General features: G+C 34.0%; 1 protein-coding gene across 1 annotated transcript in view; it reads left to right on the forward strand.

Annotated features, from left to right (window-relative positions):
* The window catches only part of LOC118749144 (multiple inositol polyphosphate phosphatase 1-like), a 30,251-nt gene extending 10,201 nt beyond the window's left edge, over nt 1-20,050 (forward strand). Inside the window, exon 5 of the mRNA XM_036483912.1 lies at nt 19,909-20,050. Within this exon, the coding sequence (XP_036339805.1) occupies nt 19,909-20,023 (115 nt within the window). The 3' untranslated portion in view covers nt 20,024-20,050. The remainder of the gene's footprint in view (nt 1-19,908) is intronic.
* The last annotated feature ends 803 nt before the right edge of the window (nt 20,051-20,853 follow it).

Genomic DNA, 20,853 nt, shown 5'->3' on the forward strand with positions numbered 1-20,853 from the left:
CTGCATGCCGCCTGGCCTTACACCCCCAACACATGGTTACATAACAAGTCGCAAAAAAGGCTCAGCCGAAAAAAAGTGTCTTGAAGTAATTCAAATCTTTTATACCACGTATATAAAGACTTTCAATATTTTACCTCTCCCCACTTATTGGCGCATATGCATAGTCGAAATAAAATCGACTCTGTCAAAAAACTGAACCTAACATTAGACTCCACTTTCTTTCATCTACGAGTATGACCCATTATTTTTAATAAATTGCTAATGGAGATAATTTTCTGCCAAAAGCATTTTTTTCTCTTAAAATATAAACCTATTGATGAGGAATATATTAAAAATTCGCAAAATGCATATTTTGCATTTATTATGAAAACAAAATTGCAGTTAAAAAAGTACTTACATCAATATAACACAAAAGCAATATTAGTAGATAACAATTATTAAAACAAGCCATTTGCGGTTTCACACTTATGTTTGTATGTATGTATAGTTGTAAGCGTCTAATAAGTTTCCATTACACTGTCTACTTTTGTCCTTTTTTGATTAGTGTTCACTTGGCGCTGGCTGATGATGGTTGCTCAGTTGCCAACCGAAATGCATCGGTAGAAAATAAACAAAAAATTTGATTTACAAAATTAAATTGAGTTTTTATTTACGATATTTGCAGTCAAAAAGGTTAAAAAATAAAATTTATAAAAAATTTGAATTAAAACAAGGTTTAGCCTTTTAAGCTTGTATACAAATTATCGCCGATTATTTGTTTGTACCGGGAGCCACGAAAATGAATTTAACACAAATAGCTTGGGGAAGCTACAAATTTTGGCATAATAAAAGTTGAAATCAGTCAGAAATCTTGCCAGAGATGTAATTTTTAAGGGCCTTTGAAAAGTAATATTTTATGAAAAAATTGTCAAAATGTGTATATATAATTTTTAATCAAAGAAAAGGGGCAAAAGTCGCATGATTTTTAAGAAAAGTTTCAAAAAAAGCCTGTTTCTAAAACGCCGGTGTCAGGGGGCATCGATCTCCAAAAAATATCAATTTGACACCTTAGTCGCACAACGGTAACACTGCTTCCGATTATGTAAACTCCGCGCATGCGGCTTTGTACCTATATCTATACATTAGACTGCATCACTCCCCATACAAAAAAATCGGTACTGTTTTTGCATTGCAATTATAAAATCTATTATATTTTAAGACGTCCACCAAAATATTTCGGAAAAATTTAAGCGAGCTGGACCGATTTGAAAATACTTCCAAAAATGGAGTTTTTATGAATAAAAATAGTTTCTTAAGGATGTTTTTTTAAAAAATCCCCTCAAATGACAAAACGGTTTAAGCTTAAAAAATTTACACAAAAAATTCAAAAAAATATATAAAAAAGTTTGAACGGAATCGTAATAATGAGATTTTGGTATGAGAAAAACTTGAATAACTGAACCTAAACTCTTCCGATTTAAACTTGTGAGGTATCATTGGAAAGGTATTTTCTCACCCTTTTTATTTCTTTTTTATTTCTAATAAGCTCATTCAAAGGATGAAAGAGAAAGGTAGGATGAACGAACTTCATTCAAAGTTGAATTAAGATGTGTTGATATTTGAAAAAAAAAAATTGGGACACGAACGACTTTGTTTTTGGATATAAATAAATATAGTGGGAAAATACCTTTCTATCGAGATCCCATAAGTCTAAATCGGAAGAGTTTTGGCCCAGTTATTTAAGTTTTTCGTAAATCAATCTTTAAAAAAAGTAAAAAAAATCATCAAAAATCTCATTATTACGATTCCATTGAAAATATTTTTAAATATTTGTATGCAGATTTTTAAATCCTAATCCGTTTTGTCATCTGGGGCACTTCCTTCAAAAAGTTCTTTAACCCTCTAAATACTATTTTTTATTTTTTGGTATTAAATTCAGTGTCGGATAATGCTGAGCTCCTAAACACGAATCTGAAACCAGTTTTTCAATTGCTATTCGGAAAAACTTTTTAGAAGTGGTTAAAACTAAACCGCCTGTAGGCGGTCTTTATTCTTGAGTTGATAATAAGTAATACAAAACGTTTCATTGGTGTAACTTTGATTTATTGACTTTTAACATTGTTATAATATGTTTTATTTGGAATGATATTCCAGAAAACAATTCCTTTTTGGTTGCAAGCATTGTTTGTGTTTCTCCTTTGCAGCCGGATTTTTTGCATGTCTTTTTTCCGGATCGATCAAACATTGCAGGATAATGTTCATATCCATCAAATCGAATGTCTTCAGGGGGTCGGTATGATTTCTGTCCAACGTCAGTATTGGAATTTGACGCTAAAGGTGGTCTACCAAGAGCTCGTCTTTCGTTACGTTCATATCTGCATAAGCTACCTCGGAGCGAAATTCAGCTGGGTCCAGATATTTCGTTGGAACGTTAGGATGTAACCTTCGAAACAATAAATATGAATTCACCACTGTCATATCTACGAAGTGATAAAATAAGCGGATACTGGGGCTATTAGTTTTGACTCGAATACGGTATCTGCCAAGTAGCCCATCCATGAGGTCTACCCCTCCCATATGCTGATTATATTCATGGATTATTTGAGGACATTCAATTTCGGCGTATTTGTGGTCCTTTTTATTGTACCTAGTGACCTTTGGCATAGTTTCATTGCCACCATACCCTTGAAAGCGGTTCCTACCAACATATGTGGAGGCAATGCGCACATTTTTTGTGTCCTTCCATAAGACTGTTGATATATCGATACCCAAAACGTTCCCGACATATTCAATAGAAAACCCGCGTTCTTGCCTTTTGAGTTCTTCCGAATTGTCGACTGGAAGCTTACAGTTTGAAATTCGATTGGCACGTATGGTACCAGAAGCATATATACCTCTAGTTCGAAGATATACGAGCAATGGTATAGTTGTGTAAAAATTGTCGAAGAAAATAATATGGTTTTTGAAATCTGGTATGGTTTGTGAGAGACGTGCCACCACATTTGCTGCAGCTCCTAAATCCGGCATTCCACTTATAATAGTATTATCACCACTGCCATGGTACACTTCAAACCTGTAGGAGAAGCCGTTTGAATCACACAGAACAAATATTTTAATGCCCCATTTATGCGGTTTTGCTGGCATATACTGCTTTAGACCAGAGGCCATTTTGGTGGCACACATTTGCTCATCAACGCAAAGCCTAGCTTGTTTTGGAATAGAATCAAATCTCTCATTTAGTATATTTATAATGGGACGAATTTTATATACGGCATCGTATCCTGGCTGGTTTTTCTTTACTCGTTTAGAGTCATCAGCGAAACTTAAATATTTTTTTATTTCCTCAAACCGACTTCGTGGCATCGTTTTTTGGATAGGAGTAAAAGCATGCTTTCCCCAATATTTTTTCAAATTTGGATATTTATATACCGACATATATATCAATATACCCACGTATTTCCGAATCTCTACTTCATTTGTAACGAACTTTGTATTGATGTTTTCTTGGCATGCGCGAAGATTAGTTTGATAAACAATTAAATTATAAACCTCGTCTGTGAAAAAGTACGCGAAGGTTTGAAACGGTGTTTGTAAATAATCGAACTCGGTTGGCAGTTTCTTTTCCCCCTGAAAAACAATTTGATTTTTATGAAGCTGCATATCTTTGTTCTTCCAAAGAATTTTTTTGAATTCAGGATTGCCATGATTCAAATCAGAGTAACCTAGTAAGAATTTATTAGTTTCTAAGTGAACAAACATAATTTTAGGTATATTTACTGGAACCAATGAAGCCACCATTATTCGGCGTTGATTCCGGCCCGGTAACATCTAGCTCTGGTAATGGTGATCGGGGCCGCTTTGGTGGTCAAATCTTTCGTAGTTCTTTTCGAATTTCATTCTCGGGTCGTGCAATATGTTGGTTCTCTGCCTCTACATCAGCGGTCACATTTAACGAACACTAGCTAGAGGTGAAGAAGGCCGTAATTCCACTTCTGGTGTAGATGCACTCATATCATTGCCATCACTAAATTTGCTCATGTTGAACGATGTATCAATTGCATTTGGCATGAATTCTGATGATGGTGCTCGGACCAATTCATCCACATATTCATCAATCTGTGCTTCATCTTCTGATGAAAGAACATAGCTTGGATCGCAGATACTATCATCGTCAAAATCGCTGATTTCACCTTCATCTGTGCTAAGATCCTCATCATTTATAGAATTCATAAACCTTTGTATCTCTTCATCTTTTAGTGAAGAGACTCTACGCCTTGTATTTTCCTAAATAAAGGGCTAATTGCTAATTTTAGCATACACAGTGAAAGAAAAGTCAAAAGCCACAGAAATATCTACTAAAGGCAAATACCCGCCTAGAGGCGGTCTCCTCTTGAAACAATATATTATTCACTATAATTAATTAGAGTTCAAAGGCAATACAAAATTATTGAATTATGTATTATTTGCTACTTACAAATATTTTTTTCACTTTAGTAAAATGTGTATAACTATTTTATTTTTATTTTCAAATTTCACTTCTTTCACTATCACTACGTTTCGTGCAACTCACATGAAGTTTTAACATCAACTGATCATAATTTCGCTTAGACAAAGATAAGAAGCTTCAAACCAAATTTGCAGGAGGCCTTACATATATTTTGCACATGTATAGTGGAAATTTTTATAGGACGACGTTTAATTGTATATTTATTTTAATATTTGCTATTGCCTGCCTATTGGCGGTCTTAGGCTCTAGAGGGTTACGAAATTCTTTTTATTCATAAAAAACACCATTTTTGGAGATATTTTGAAACGGTCCAGCTCGCTTAAATCTTAACATTTTTCTGAAATATTTTGGTGGACGTCTTAAAATATACTAAATTTTGCAATCCCGGCGGAAAAACCGCAACAATTTTTGGTGATGCAGTCTACTATACATACTTAAGTTTGTGTGTACATACATACATAGGCACGGTGCAGCGAACAAAGGTGGCGCCGTCAGTGGTACCGCTACTTTGGTTTCGCCGATTTTGACATTTGTGGTAACTTGTAAATAAACTTTTGTTACCAATCAGCGAAAGAGAATTTTGAATTATAAGTGAAAAATTAGTTTAAATCGTGTTAATTTGCAATTTGTGAGTGATTTATGAGTTGAAGACGCGTAAAAACCAATACAATGAAGTGCTGTGTGTTAAATTGCGACAGTCGTCAAAATGCAAGAAGCGTAGATGCAAGTGTAGCGCTGGGACGAATCGCTGCATTTTGTGTACATAGGGTACGGCAAAGCCGTTCCCGAAATGTTTCTCTATTATTATATTAACAGCATTTCCTCACAATGATTTTGTTTCTGCTCCACGCAGCCTCCATTAGCAAGTTAACTAATCAATCCCGCAGAGATGCTGCTGCAATTTTCTGCAGCAGCCTTAATTGCAAAGCAATGGAGTGCACTAAAACGTTTGCTGAAGCAGCCTCAATTGCAAAGCAATGGAGTGCGCTAAAATGTTCACTGTTCTCTAATAGATTAGGTGAAAAATGCAATATTTTCACATTTAGCAAAATTAAAACACGTTTTTCGCTGTAAAGTGAACTGCTTTGGCAGTTTCAACTCGTTCTTCTTTTCGCTCTTTTCTTTGTTTACTTGTGGTACACAAATGTCAACGCCCAGGACGGCGCAATCTTGTATTCTATCATTCTTGATACATAGGTATGAACTCATTTGTTGCAAGTGGTTTTGATATTTGTAGCATGGTTTTAGGCATAGGTTTAGTAGGCTATTTTGAAAAAGCAAAGCAAAAATTTAAAAAAATACTGAAAACATTTTAACTTGGACCGCTGATAACTGATGAACAGACATGAATATATGTATATATACATATGTATGGATGATATAATAGCTTTTCGTATAAAATGCTATAAAAATGTTAAACCAGCAAAATGACTCTCTGAAGTGAAGAGTGAGTAACAGAAAAAGTACGTGAACAAATAATGGTGCATTTACATGGTATGAATCTGTTCATAAGCCGTATGAATTTTCCTATAAAAGAAGCACCAACTCTATAAATAAATGAATGAAAGCGATATATATTTAACATTTTTGACTTATATACTTGGCAAGCATGATACAAAAAACAAGGTAGTTCCATTGTCACTTTTTCGTCGCCATATTAACAACCTGACAATTAAGCAGATTGTGACATTTCGTGCTACCATACCCAATATCTAAAATCCTTAAAATTTTCTTATTAATGTTTTGTCGATTTAAAAATATTTTGTTCTTAAGCATATCATAATAAGAAACAAACAAGAAATAAGTGTGAAATTCCACAACATTTCATTGAAACATTTTGCAACATGAAGCTAGCAACACAATTTTCATGACATTTTTAAATACACATGTATATTTTAAATTGTGTGAAAGCTGACAGTTTATAGAATTCAGTAGCGATGAAAACAAAGGGGGGTTAAGTGGTTAAACCTTACCCAAGCCGATCATAAAACTTGCGACGCAATTTCGGCTTATGCCTGTGGGTCTTGGCAAGAATATATTCCCTGAAGGTTTAGCTTAAAATGGTTTTCGGGATACACCCTGTGATCATGTTACTTACCAGAAGGTGTGGCGCCCGTTTTTCAGTACATATTTTCGTTGGAAAAATACCTTATCTCTGTATTCTAGGTAAATGCTTCCAGAGGTTTTTATGCGTCACCAGAATTTTAGTTTATTTGGCTTATACCGCTAGCTCTTTTGAACGGCTACGAGATTGTTTTCATATACCCCCATTTTTCATAGGTTTGGGATTGATTTCATTTACCTCTATTCCTAGTTCTACGGTGGCACGCCGCATTTTCCAATAAACTCTTATTTTTCCATGAGCTTAAGATTGACTTCATATACATATATCCAAACAAAGTTCCAGGACTCTACCACAAATACTTCCAGAGATATGCACTATGAAAAATTCGATTTCTATGGGAGGTTCTACACGCACTTTAGATATCGGTTTTGTTTTAGCCTATAACCATTATTGGAAAACTTGTGTCCGAAATTTCAAAAAAAGCCGGTATGGGCATTGTGACTCCTCAAGCGAAATGAACTAATGATTGCAAAAAATGAAATCAAACATCGTAGTTGACCAAAAAAGAATATTAGACTTCATTTACTCAACTTCTCAGAATGTAGAAAAGCTAAGAAATATATAATAAGATAGGATATGTTAAAACAGCCTCCAAAAAATTTACTAACGACGACCCTGGACTACACAAATCAGTTTTATTGAAAATTTGGTTTTATCTATTTATTTTATCCTTCAATTTTGGGTGTGTCAAAATTGTATGTGAAAACAATATGTGTTGCTAGAAAAATTATACGGCCCATGAGTTCCAAAGTAAATTCCATTGCTTTAAATGGACAAAGACAATATGTATTAAATAACACATCGAAATGTGTAATTTCAGTAATTTGTGTAAATGTGTAATTTCAGAATTACATCAGAATCACGTATCCGATATAGAAAACTACATTGTGAATTAATGAGATGACATGAGGCCACTAACATAATTTTAAAATATGTTCACTAAAATTGTATTAATATTAAAATAATGATTTTGCAAGTTGTTATCGAATTTAACGTAAAATTTAAACGTTTTTAAAATAAGATATTGATTAGTTTTAAAAGGTATATATTAATACAACTATTTACTTTATAATTTACGATATAAAATGTCCCACACCAAAAAACTTACAATTGGGTAATGCCGCTTCGAATTTTTCACAATTGAGCAATTGTCAAAAATCTGCTTTTTAATCAAAAAGTTGTTTATTGAAACTACCTTCTTTTTTGTATCATGCTTGGCAAGTATTTTTTTTGTAAACAAAAAAACAAAAAAATTTCATTTTGTGCTAACTTTGAAACTAGCAGCTTATTTTATTTTTAATGTGCTTTAAAAAGGACCTACTGCCAATAAAGCCTTGCGGTTTGGTATTTTTTCAAATGTGTAATGCTTCATTCAAACATCTTTGTGGATAAACAGTTTTTTGTTCAGAAATTGCTTGTTTACGTTTTTTGTCTTTCATATAAAAATGTTTGGCATAAGTTGAAATCATAGGGATGCCGTTTTATTTCGTTTCTCAATGGATTTTATACTTGAAAAGGCACCAAAATATATATGCACTACTTTTACATATCGTCATTCAAAGTACAAAACCGCGCATCAAGAAAATGCAAAACCTTGTATGTGAGGTTGCCTAAATTTTATAGGGGAGAGTAAAATTTGTCATAATTCAAAACGGTTCCCTCTTTTAAACTTAATTAACTCTTCTTATGTCTACGTATCGAAATTTTAGTATAAATGATTAAGAGCTTGATGATAGGAGCTTCCGGTGAGCAAATATCTTTTTTGGCACAAATGTCAGTTACGAGGTTTTACAGAACCACGATACGCGATTTTTAACTTTAAACGACGATATACAGATTGGCGCTTACACAATATGTTAGTGTTTGGCCTAGCTTCTCCTCCCATATGGGGCGTGCACCTTGATTTTGTCACACAAAGGGGAAGGGCAGTTTTACGCTGACTCCGAACGGCAATTGTATTTTTATGAGAAGCTGTTTTCATGACAGAATACACTCGGAGGTTTACTATTAGGAGCGTTCATTATCTCCCAGAAATAGTCAGAAAAAGTCCGAAGTAGTCAGATTTAGTCCAAAAAGCGTTCCTTAACTCGGAAATGACAGCTAAAATGAGAGAGCAACACCCAGTGAGAGTGACTCTCATCAGTTCGAAGTAGTCAGATTTAGTCAGAAGAATTTTTTCTGGCAAAACCCTAAAAAGTGTCAAACTCAACTAAATTTAAATTGACGGAAATTAAAGAATATGCAAAAAGTGAGAATACTCTAAAAAGTAAAAAAAGTGAATTGAAATTGGAAGGAGGCAAAAAATAATTGATACAGTAAGTGTTTATTGTGCTTGTGCTTGTGTGAATGTGTTTTGTACATACATTTCCATTCTTATTTGACGTTAGCTTTGTTGTTGCCATTCTTTGGACTAAAAATTTGGTTTTTTGCGTTCCTTTACTTTTCCTGTTATTCTCTTTCAGTGAGCGCATTTTGCTTACGCTCTGGCATTTTGACACTTTTCAGATTTTAGTCCAAAATGATAAGGAATGAACCTAGTACCAATAGAGGAGCGACAGCGAACAGCGGAGTGTATATATCGATGGCTGAGTGGAAGATCGACCTATCAGGAACATGTAGTCCCTCTATTTTAGCGTATCAACAGTTCATATGGCTTCATACCATGTAAATGCACCATAATGGTGCATGCGATATATATTTAACAATTTTGACTTGTATACTAGACAATATTTTTTTTTGTAAACAACAAATAAAAGAATTTTATTTTGTGCTAGCTTCGAACTAGAAGCTTATTTTGTTAAATGTGCTTTAAAAAGGACCTACTGCCAATAAAGCCTTGTGGATTGCTATTTTTCCATATTTGTAATGCTTCCATTTAAACATCTTTGTGGAAAAACAGTTTTTTTGTTCAGAATTGCTTGTTTACGAAACGTTTGGCATAAGTTGAAATCATAGGGATGCCGTTTTCTTCCGTTTCTCAGTGGATTTTATACTTGAATGGGCACCAAAATATGTATGCAATACTTCTACATATCTTCGTTTAAAGCACAAAACCGCGCATAAAGGAGATGCAAAACCTCGTATGGGAGGTTGCCTAAATTTTAAAAACGGTTCTATCTTTTAAACTTAATAATCTCTTCTCCTTATGTCTAAGTCGATATTTTATTATATCGATATTTTATTATAAATGGCTAAGGGCTTGATGTCAGGAGCTTCCGATGACCAAATATCTTTTTTGGCACAAATTTCAGTTCCGAGGTTTTGCAGAACCACGATACGCGCTTTTGTACTTTAAACGACGAATATGTATATCGCTTGAACAATATGTTAGTGTTTGGCCAAGAATGATAGAATACAAGATTGCGCCGATTGCAGCAGAATTCGTGAGAGTAATTTTAGCGTGACGTCATCGTAGAGTTGACAACTGAGAGCGGCGAGAATGACGGCGACTAGTGATGTGCTGAATTGTCCCCAATACTCGGTACCCAATACTTAAAAAAGATTTCGGTATCCGATACCGATTATTTACATTAAACCCTCGCCATTATATGCATTTCAGGTTTAGAAAAAACTTTCATTACTAATTTATATGATATCGGCTAAAACACTTGAACTTATCGCCACAGAAAAATATTATTTTATCAGTTTTAACCTTAGTCGATCCAAGGTTCAAGAAAAATACTTTGACGGATGAAGAAGCCTTTCAGGGGAGAGATTCTGTAGCCAGTTAGCGACAAGTTTCGGATCGATATCGCACTTGTTGACTTAGAAATATTTGATATCAAACGTCGACAAAAACGATACCGATTCGAAAATTGTCGTTAACTGGTTACAGAATCTGTCCCAGGCCTACAAAAATGATATCGTCCGATTCAGCTGGAACAAAAATGCTTCAAACAAGTAAGGGTTTCTCTGTATTATGGCATCGAACCGACATATATACATCTTTCATTTGAATCAGTAAAAAAGCTCTATTGGCCCTTACATTCGGGTTTTGTTAGGCGTTTTTTTCAATATTTTTGGCCTATGTGCGCTTTTATTCGAAACCTAAATGTTTCGGTACCGAGTATCGAGAGTATTGGGTACTTAAAAGTATTGACTCAGCACATCACTACTGCTGTCTTCTCTACTATGACGTCACCAAAACAGCTGATTCTGTCAAAATCACTGAGAGCCGAGTAGCGGTATCGTCATCGGCGCCACCTCTGTATTCTCTCCACCGTGGTGTTTGGCCTAGCTTCTCCTCCGATATGCGGCGTGCGTGATTTTGTCACACAAAGTAAAGGACAGTTTTACGCCGACTCCGAACGGCAATTGTATTTTAATGAGAAGTTGTTTCCATGATAGAATACACTCGGAGGTTTACTATTACCAACAGAGGGGCAACCACTATTAAAAAAACTGGGCTTGAACTCAGGCTCTGCGTAATGCTCTACAGCAGCCGGCACTACTTTTACATATATTGCTGGTATATTCAAAATACTATCCCGAACTTCGGGGTGTATATATGTAATATAAAAAAGAATGAGAGGTACTATTAGAAAATGTACCCAAAATTCTGGAGCAAATGAAAAAATGCTCATTGAAAATAGTTCACATGTATAAATTAAAAGATATAACTTAATAGGTTACAGCGCTAAACAAAAGGAAAAGTTAGAAAAAATAACAATGCGGTTTGAAGGAAACATGAAGCCATAAAATGCTTGTTTGTTTCGTTAATACTCTGAACTTTGTAAGATATGGCACTTTATTATTTGCAGTAGTTTGCAAATATTCACTAATGGTTCTAAAATCGCAAACATTTTCGTGGGATGTTTTTGTTTGATTTCGAATTGAAAATACATTACGATCATATTGTACCGAAATAAGTGCGGTATCCCTGCATTTTTGTAAAAGCCAGAAGGAAGCATAAACTGTATGAAAAAATGAAAGGGAGAAGTATACATGCCTTCTATAATTTTGACTTATATGCATGATTCAATAATGAAAGGTTTTGTAAGAAAAACTTTCTCTCGCTCTAATTTTATCAATGACACTCCCACCCTACTCCTAAAAACAAAAACAGTGATGTTTCTTTTCCAAATTTCTTTGCAAGTTTTAAGAATATTTTTAAATTGTTAGTAGTGAAATTTTTACTTTTTAAATTTGGAGAAATTTTTGTTCTTCATTCACTGGCGCCAACAAGACAAAATGGGTGAGAATCGTTGGACTACAGAAATACAATGTAGGCTAAAGAGACGAAATTCCCTTAGATGCCGAAATGTATTTGTCGATATTCGTGGAGACCTCTTGACTCTGTACCTGTAAAGTAAAGCGCGCGTTCTGGTAAATGAGCAAACGAAGGTATTTAGGTATTGTCCTCCACAAAACAATCCTGGTGTCTCCGAATTAGACTTTGACGCAATATAATATTGGCAACCCGCATTAATGGGCCCAATAGTAACACATGACAGCTCGGTTTAGGCAATGCCGCGATGTAATTGCACACTTACGGCACTTCTCATTTGACGATGTAGATTACGTTCCCTGTCTCAGTCGTTCAGTAGCTGCGTGTTAGTTTTATTCTTCCTGAGCTCGTCCGGCACGAATCGCCAATTGCGGCTGTGTAAGCCAATTTTGAATATTCTCCCCAGAACATTAAAAATGCGACATCAAAGAATTCGAATAACCATATTCGAAACAATCGAGCCATTACCGCGAAAGAAACGTAAGCTCAAAATTTTTTTTATTTGCCGTTTTTTTTTTGTTTAACAAATATTGCATATTTTCCGCAAAACTACAAGTTTGGTATAAACATAGAAATATTTATTTTTAATAACAATCGGGGCTTATATTTGATGTAAATAAGCTTGTTTAAATTAAATAATTAAATCAAATTCGTTTTTGTTTTAAAATACCACCATTCACTATTATCCACACCTTTTTATGGAATTTAGCTCCCAGTTTAGGAAGTGTGATTCAATTCTTCCCCTTTTTCTTCTGCTTCCAAAAACCATCCCTGTGGGTGGGAGTGCCAAATTTTAGAAAAAAGCTACTTACAAAACCTTTAATAATTGAATCATGACTTATATGTATATTTGGTAAGTCTTTGTGTAAACAACAAAAAATACAATTTTCATTTCTTTGCCAGCTTGGAAAATATAGGCTTATTTTTACTTAAACGTGATATAAAGCTCATTAAAATGTTCTGTAATGTCTTGTTGTAAGTTTGTTATCATAGTTCTTCGTATTTTTATTGTCCACTAAACGTGAGTGGCTTCAATTTAAAAAGTTCTAGTACAAAGAATTTCTTTGTTTTGAATTTGTTTGTTTATTGTTTTTAATTTTTTAAAATTCATACTTTTGACATGTATGTGAATGGCGGAGTTTCCGCTTTTCTCCTTTTCGGTGGGTTTTTATATTAAAAAGGCATCAAAATGGGGAAAACCCCCCTTGGTATCTCTGCATCTGTTAAAGTTTTTATGGGAAGATGTATGAAAATTCAACTTGCTATAATTTCATATGCTTAACAGTATCACAACAGTATGTTTACAGTATCTCCAAATAACTTTTCATATGAAAAAAATTATTATATGCATCCCACTCCATATCATTGAATTCCTCATTAGAACATGTAGTCCCTCTATTTTAGCGTATCAACAGTTCATATGGCTTCATACCATGTAAATGCTCCATAAGCTTCGGGTAAAAACTTGCGACTTCATTCTCTTCACAACTCTCCAAAAATCGTTCTCACTTACAAGATTTTGGAGTACGGCATAATTTTTCCTGTAACTTCCTGCAAGTTCGTGTAAAAACCTGTAAGTTCATTGAGTACTAGATCAGAGCTAATACAAGATTGCACAAAGAGAAGACGACAGTAAGAGAAAATACCGAACAAATGAATTTAGCTTCGCATTTTGCAAACAAAAGATGGTATGTTGTATGTATTCATGACTTTAACGTAAACCAAGCGACAGATGAAGCAAAAACACAGATTATATTCCTAAAAGAAAAACTAAATTTGGGAATATTTACAAATATAAATGCTCAAACTACAAACTCAAAAACAGTAATTGATTAGGGTTGTTCGACTTTACTAGAAAGTCGACTTTCGACTTTTCGATCGACTCTGTACAGTCGACTTTAAAAATCGACCGATCGACGAAGAAAAGTCGACATTTTCGACATTTTAATAAAAAAAATGTATTAAGTATACTCAGCGTTTAACTCATATGTATATTAGATATATGAAATATAAGGGTCAGAATACGCCAAAAATGTCATGATTTACTAGTGGTCTTTAGAATAATATGTAATTTAGTGAAATTCAACGCTAGGTAAAAAAGCAAACACTCTAAAGGATTTTTAAAAATTTGGAAAATTGTTTCAATTACACAGCATGAAAATGGTGGTGTGAGGGTTTTAAAAATTTATATTTTTGAAAAATAATTTAATTAATGGTAATTACGGACAACTTTTTGAAAATATTGCCTTTCCGATGGAACAGAGGTGGCGCGTATTGGTAGAAATTTAAGTGCCGCTTTATAAACATGAGATATTCTCCATTTAAAGTACCCAGACGACTAGTGGATTGGGATTATCCACACGACTAATATCGCATATCAACTGGAATTCTACCAGCAACATTTTGATTGGTGTTTCAAATTTTGTACCTTACGGATTGGTCAAATTCGAACGAAAGACTCTCTGTAGAATCTTACATAAACTCATGGAGAAAAACTTTCTTGCATGAAATTATTAAAATAAATACTTATGTATGTATATCTTACATCACTATTAACTGAGTATTGGGGAGACAAACGATTAAAAAATTTTAGGAATTTGTTTTTGTATAATAATTTTATGCGCTGGTCTTAAATGATTTCATAATGTTGTTGTACTGTCATTAGAATTCATTTCTCTACCACACTTTTCACATTTCACTTAAGTTTTATTGACAATTTTTTTTAAATACGACCAAACAGCACTCCGCGCCATTGTTAGAAGATCAGTTGTAATTTAAGAGACGCCACTGCAAATAAATTTAAAAAAGTCGAGAGTCGAAAGTGAAAAGTGAAAAGTCAACTTCAGTCGACTTCCATAAACTGAAAGTCGATCACTAAAATTCGAATTTCAGGAGTAAAAAGCGATTTTGGTCGAAAGTCGAAGTTGACTTTGCCATTCCTATAATTGATGCGGTGTTTTCAAGATATTTTAACGCCCTTGAGTCACAAGTATATACAAGTGTCATATTTTATCAACCATACCGAAAATTCCATGTATTAAAAGATTTAAAAATGAAAATGACTAAAAAAATTAAATCAGCAAACTGAATAAAATTAATTGGAATTAATGTTTAATTTCTAACCTAACCTACATGTGTATGTATGTAACTGAATCGCCTAATAAAAGGTTTACATATCAAAAGATTATCCTCATTTTCGAGCTTAACTCCCTAATCTGTAATTAGAAAAAGATATTAGCCATACAAAATTATAATTAAAAATATTTCAGATTAAACCGATAACTTTTTGGTGTTCAACCTAGTTTTATCGATTATACTTGCGAAGAAGAGGAGCAATGTCAAATTTAAAAGTAATCAAAAATTTACGCTAGCAAGGAAAAGAGGTTTGTAAAGGTATTTTTAATAAAATACTAAGTTAAAATATATGTAGCAGAAAAAAGTGACCATGGTGGCACAGAGAAGAAGCTTAACTTTTCCTCGAGTTGTGAGAATTACAACCACAACCAATTTGACAGCTAACGAGCTTTGATTGGGATTATATTTATACGTAAACGTACTTTTATGCTTTGGCGTACGCATATGTTTACACATCAAATTTCATGAGTACCTAGCACTCACGCCTTTTTTTTTGTTCCCGTACTTTTTCTGTTACTCACTTTTTACTCTCACTTCAGAGAGTCCTTTTGCTCTTTTACATTTTCACAGCATTTTACACGAAAAGTATTAGATCAGATCTATTATATCATCCATACATATGTATATATACTTATATTCATGTCTGTTCATCAGTCATCAACGGTCCAAGTTAAAATGATTTCAGTGTTTTTTTAATTTTTGCTTTGCTTTTTTAACAATAGACTACTAAACCTATGCCTAAAACCATGCTACAAATATCAAAACCACTTGCAACAAATGAGTTCATTCCTATGTATGTATGTACACACAAACTTGGGTATGTATCAAGAATGATAGAATACAAGATTGCGCCAATGAGAGAGGCTTTTTGAGCGTAATTTTTGCGTGACGTCATCTTGGTGCAATTGCGAGAGAGAAATGCCAAAACGCATATAAAAATATGTAAACAATGCAGAAAAATGTGTTAATTTTAATATTGCATGGCCCATTTTGGCAGGAATCAATAAATATACAAAGATTGATTAATTAGGAACACGTAGCAATAATTTTGGATATGTAGCCCTTTAGATAAGTACGATTTGTAGCACATGAAAAAATGGATGTATTAACAGTGTTTGCAATTTCATGTAGACCAAAAGGAAGGTGTGCAGCAAAGTGAATTTTCCGGACTCGCCCCAAAGCATACATTGTAAAAAGCCATGCAGAGTGCATATTTATATTTGCTGACGGTAGGCAACCACCATAAACTCCACAGCTTTTGACTCCACAACTTTGATTTGACGACTTTTGTACCATTTCCGAGAGGATCATGCATCCTTGGCTTCTTTAGAAGCAAATATTCTATGTAAGTAAAAAATAATTTAAGCTGAACTTTTAAATGTATAATAATTTGGGCACTGTTTTGTATTAGGTCCGTAACAGCGCGGTAAGATGCCGCTTGAATTAGAGCCTGGCGACCTTATCCACTGGTGCATTATCTCATACCAGCACTAAAACAATCAGATACTAACAAAAATAAGTAGGTAGTGAAGTTCATGTATCTATTTACTGTAGAAACTGCTTTTGTATGTATGCCATTGCTAGCAAACTAAACCAGCAACTGTCTACATTCACCATGGAAATATACCTACTGCAATTCACCAAGGAAAGGCCAACATAGTTCCATGTAGAAGCTCATGGCTCACACACATAGCAGAAAGCTCGATTTGGTGTTTAATGCATGTCCTCCCCGGCAGAACTGCTTCCACTTTTTCGACAGGTTTGCGTCCGTAGGAAACGAAAAACAAACTTATATAGCACGCTTTCCTTTTGTTTTCACTATTACACTTTGCCACTGCACACTTCATTTTGTTTTTTAATGTCTCAATAATTGTTTAAAACCACGCAGAAATATTAACGCACAAATATTAAAATTGTTATTTGGTTTTTTCGTATGCTCACATTCAACAATTGCACCAAGATGGCGTCACGCACACAGCTCATTCTGTCAAAATCACAAAGAGCGGATTAGCGGTACCGCGATTGGCGCAATCTCTATTTCTCTCAATCGTGGGTATGTATAGATATAGGTATATATATTACATATAATACATTTAAGTTCAGCTTAAATTATTTTTTACTTACATAGAATATTTGCTTCTAAAGAAGCCAAGGATGCATGATCCTCTCGGAAATGGTACAAAAGTCGTCAAATCAAAGTTGTGGAGTCAAAAGCTGTGGAGTTTATGGTGGTTGCCTACCGTCAGCAAATATAAATATGCACTCTGCATGGCTTTTTACAATGTATGCTTTGGGGCGAGTCCGAAAATTCACTTTGCTGCACACCTTCCTTTTGGTCTACATGAAATTGCAAACACTGTTAATACATCCATTTTTTCATGTGCTAAAAATCGTACTTACCTAAAGGGCTACATTTCCAAAATTATTGCTACGTGTTCCTAATTAATCAATCTTTGTATATTTGTTGATTTCTGCAAAATTGGCCCATGTAATAGTAATATTAACACATTCTTCTGCATTGTGTACGTATTTTTCTATGCGTTTTAGCATTTCTCTCTCGCAATTGCACCAAGATGACGTCACGCAAAAATTACGCTCAAAAATCGTCTCTCATAAGCGCAGTCTTGTATTCTATCATTCTTGGTACAAAGCCGTATGCTTGCGCGGAGTTTGCATAATCGGAAGCAGTGTTACTGTTGTCCGACTAAGGTGTCAAATTGACACTTTTTGGAGATCGATACCCCCTGACACCGACTTTTTAGAAATAGGCTTTTTTTGAAACTTTTCTTAAAAATCATGCGACTTTTGCCCCTTTTCTTTGATTAAAAATTATATATACACATTTTGACAATTTTTTCATAAAATATTACTTTTCAAGGGCGCTTAAAAATTACATCTCTGGCAAAATTTTGACTGATTTCAACTTTTTTTATTATGGCAAAATTTGTAACTTCCCCAAGTTATTTGTGTTAAATTCATTTTCGTGGCTCCCGGTACAAACAAATAATCGGCGATAATTTTTATACAAGCTTAAAAGGCTAAACCTTGTTGTAATAATTGTGTTATATTGATGTAAGTACTTTTTTAACTGCAATTTTGTTTTCATAATAAATGCAAAGTATGCATATTGCGTATTTTTAATATATTCCTCATCAATAGGTTTATATTTTAAGAGAAAAAAATGCTTTTCGCAGAAAATTATCTCCATTAGCAATTTATTAAAAATAATGGGTCATACTCGTAGATGAAACAAAGTCGAGTCTAATGTTAGGTGCAGCTTTTTTGACAGAGTCGATTTTATTTCGACTATGAATATGCGCCAATAAGTTGCGAGAGGTAAAATTATAAAAGTCTTTATATACGTGGTATAAAAGATTTGAATTACTTTAATACACTTTTTTTCGGCTGACACATTTTTGAGACTTTCAAAAATTTTTCTGCGGTAACAGTGATCGGAAGTAATAACCATATGCACCGCTTATCCTTTTACTCGGCATATGCCTAAATGCATGCAACCAATTGCAACAGAAAGTCAACACAGGGTGCTTCTAATGAAATTAAAAATTTTCTGTTGCAATATTTATGCTAAGCCCTTCGAAATTTTCTGCTGGGCTATGCGTTACAGCTTCTTAAATTTTACTCCTACCGAAACCAAAGATGTATACACATCAAAAACCATTTTAACTGTGTTATTCTTATGGGAAATCGAAAAGTGCGATGCAGACATTCTTAATATTAGTATTAAGGGCTCATATTTGCTGAGACTTATTTTGGCGTCTAATAAACTTTTAAGCATGTTTCCGAGGAAAAATAATGATTTTTTTTTCTGTATCACCCTAATATATAATATGCGAATTTTACAAGCTCACACTCAACTGTGTGCGTACGCCAAGCATTTGCATGTGAAGTTCTGAACACATTGAAAACGACGAGCCACGGGCCACAGCTTCTAATTTGTTATCTTCATTATCTAAACGCTTTGTCGATGACGACATGATATTTTTGAACGCGGCAGTGACGTAATGAATTTTTTAAGAGTTTGACATAAAAGAAGAGGAAGAACCTTATCTGTCGCTGGAAAAATAGAAATATATTTAATCTGGCCACAATCACAGTCGTCGCTTAGCCCGACCGTCGCCAAGATAATTATCGTTTAAGAGTACGTGTTTAAATAATCTGACAGCTGTGGTCCGTAGCTTGTCGTTTTTATTGTGCTATGAACGACAAGTTTTGGCAGATGCGTGCGAGCGTGCAAAATAATACAAATGGAACTCTTTGCCTTTGCGAATGTTAACGTTCATGCTCGCATTGAACTGTATAGCGAGCTTAAGCGATATTTTAGATATTGTAATCGAATCTACCCACAGTCTACACTATGTTAAGTTGCGAGTGCCCCAGTCGGACCATGCAGAATGGTTCCGTAAGAATTCCTTTTAGGGTACTGGTTTTTTCACGAGAAATTCGAAACACATTAGATTATGTAAGAAAAATTAGAAAAAATCTACATGAATTACACTAAATTCTTTTTCACTACTATGGAAAGCTAAAAATCTGTAGGTTGTGAAAACTTCGCTGCTAAAGTCAGCATTGTGTAATGCTTACTACGGCAAATAAATCCGAACGAGAATAAAAACTCTACAAAGCACTCCAAACCAACAACAACCCCCTCATGCAAAATTTCCTTCTAAAAGAACCGTTCTTGCTGTGTTTCACGCCTCTATAAAAGCGAATTAGAGACTTCATGTTTTTGGAACTACATCTGAGTGGAAAAATAACCGTGCTATAGGTACAACCAAGTCCGACTGGGGCATTCCGTTTTATTTTTGTACCACTGTGTAATTATTACCGTGTAAAAAATCGCCATATTTTTTAATTTGCCTATGCAAATTTTATTGTCTAAAATAATTTGCATTTTTAATTGTACAACTTTTACAGCTTCCAATACTCCCTTGAGTCCATCGACGTTGAACTGATGTGGGACATGTGTCGTTATGAACAGGCGTGGCATGTTGATCGTACTAGTGTGTGGTGCTCCGTAAGTAAAATTTAGCTTATGTTAGGGTTGCCAGATTTTTTATGCGGGAAATCAGTACGTTAGACTTTTTCATGCTAAAAAATTAGTACTTTTCAGTACATTTTTATTCAAAGCAAAATTATGAATGTAAGTAACAGACAATACTTTAAAACGCCAGAGTGCTTGTTTTTAACAATATTCTGGTATATAAATAAAACATAGTTCATAAAAAATAAAAGTGTCATTCATTTTAACATGAGTGTACATATCATTGTACACAGAAGCCAGTAAATTATTTTATATTTGTGACATTGTTGAATAGCAATAATGAGATCACTTCCATCTTGAGATTTTAAATAGTAAAAGAATTCCATATATTTCATTTTAACATTACTTTTAATTTGAAGTTTACTTTAAAAAATTTTAATTAGAAGCCGGTTTTTCTCTTTGCGCCAGGAAGCAAACTTTATACTCCCAGATGATTCGTTTGAGTGGGGTATTACAACAACAAAAAATACATATTTCAAACTGTGGAAAAGTACCACTATTTAAGGACTTCATCTATATTTCCTCATGGCTTAAATTAATTTTTTCAACTATGCAAAAACTTCGAAAGACTAATAACACTGGTCGACGGCCAAAATTTACCAGAGACGCCGTTATGAAATTCGTATGTAAAATCACCCCCTGATTCCGAAAATCAAGGTTATTTTTAATTTTATGGTACCGTTTTTGAGATATTTGCAATTTACCGTTTTTGCAAAAAAAAAAAAAATTGGGTCCACTTAATCATATATATCTCAAGAACGAATTAAGCAATTCCAAAACGGTTTGAAGCTTTTAAAAGGTAATAAAATTTTCTATAA

Source organism: Rhagoletis pomonella, unplaced genomic scaffold (assembly GCF_013731165.1).
Source record: "Rhagoletis pomonella isolate Grant_MI unplaced genomic scaffold, Rhpom_1.0 Rhpom_scaffold_00014, whole genome shotgun sequence".
In the NCBI taxonomy this organism is placed as follows: domain Eukaryota; kingdom Metazoa; phylum Arthropoda; class Insecta; order Diptera; family Tephritidae; genus Rhagoletis; species Rhagoletis pomonella.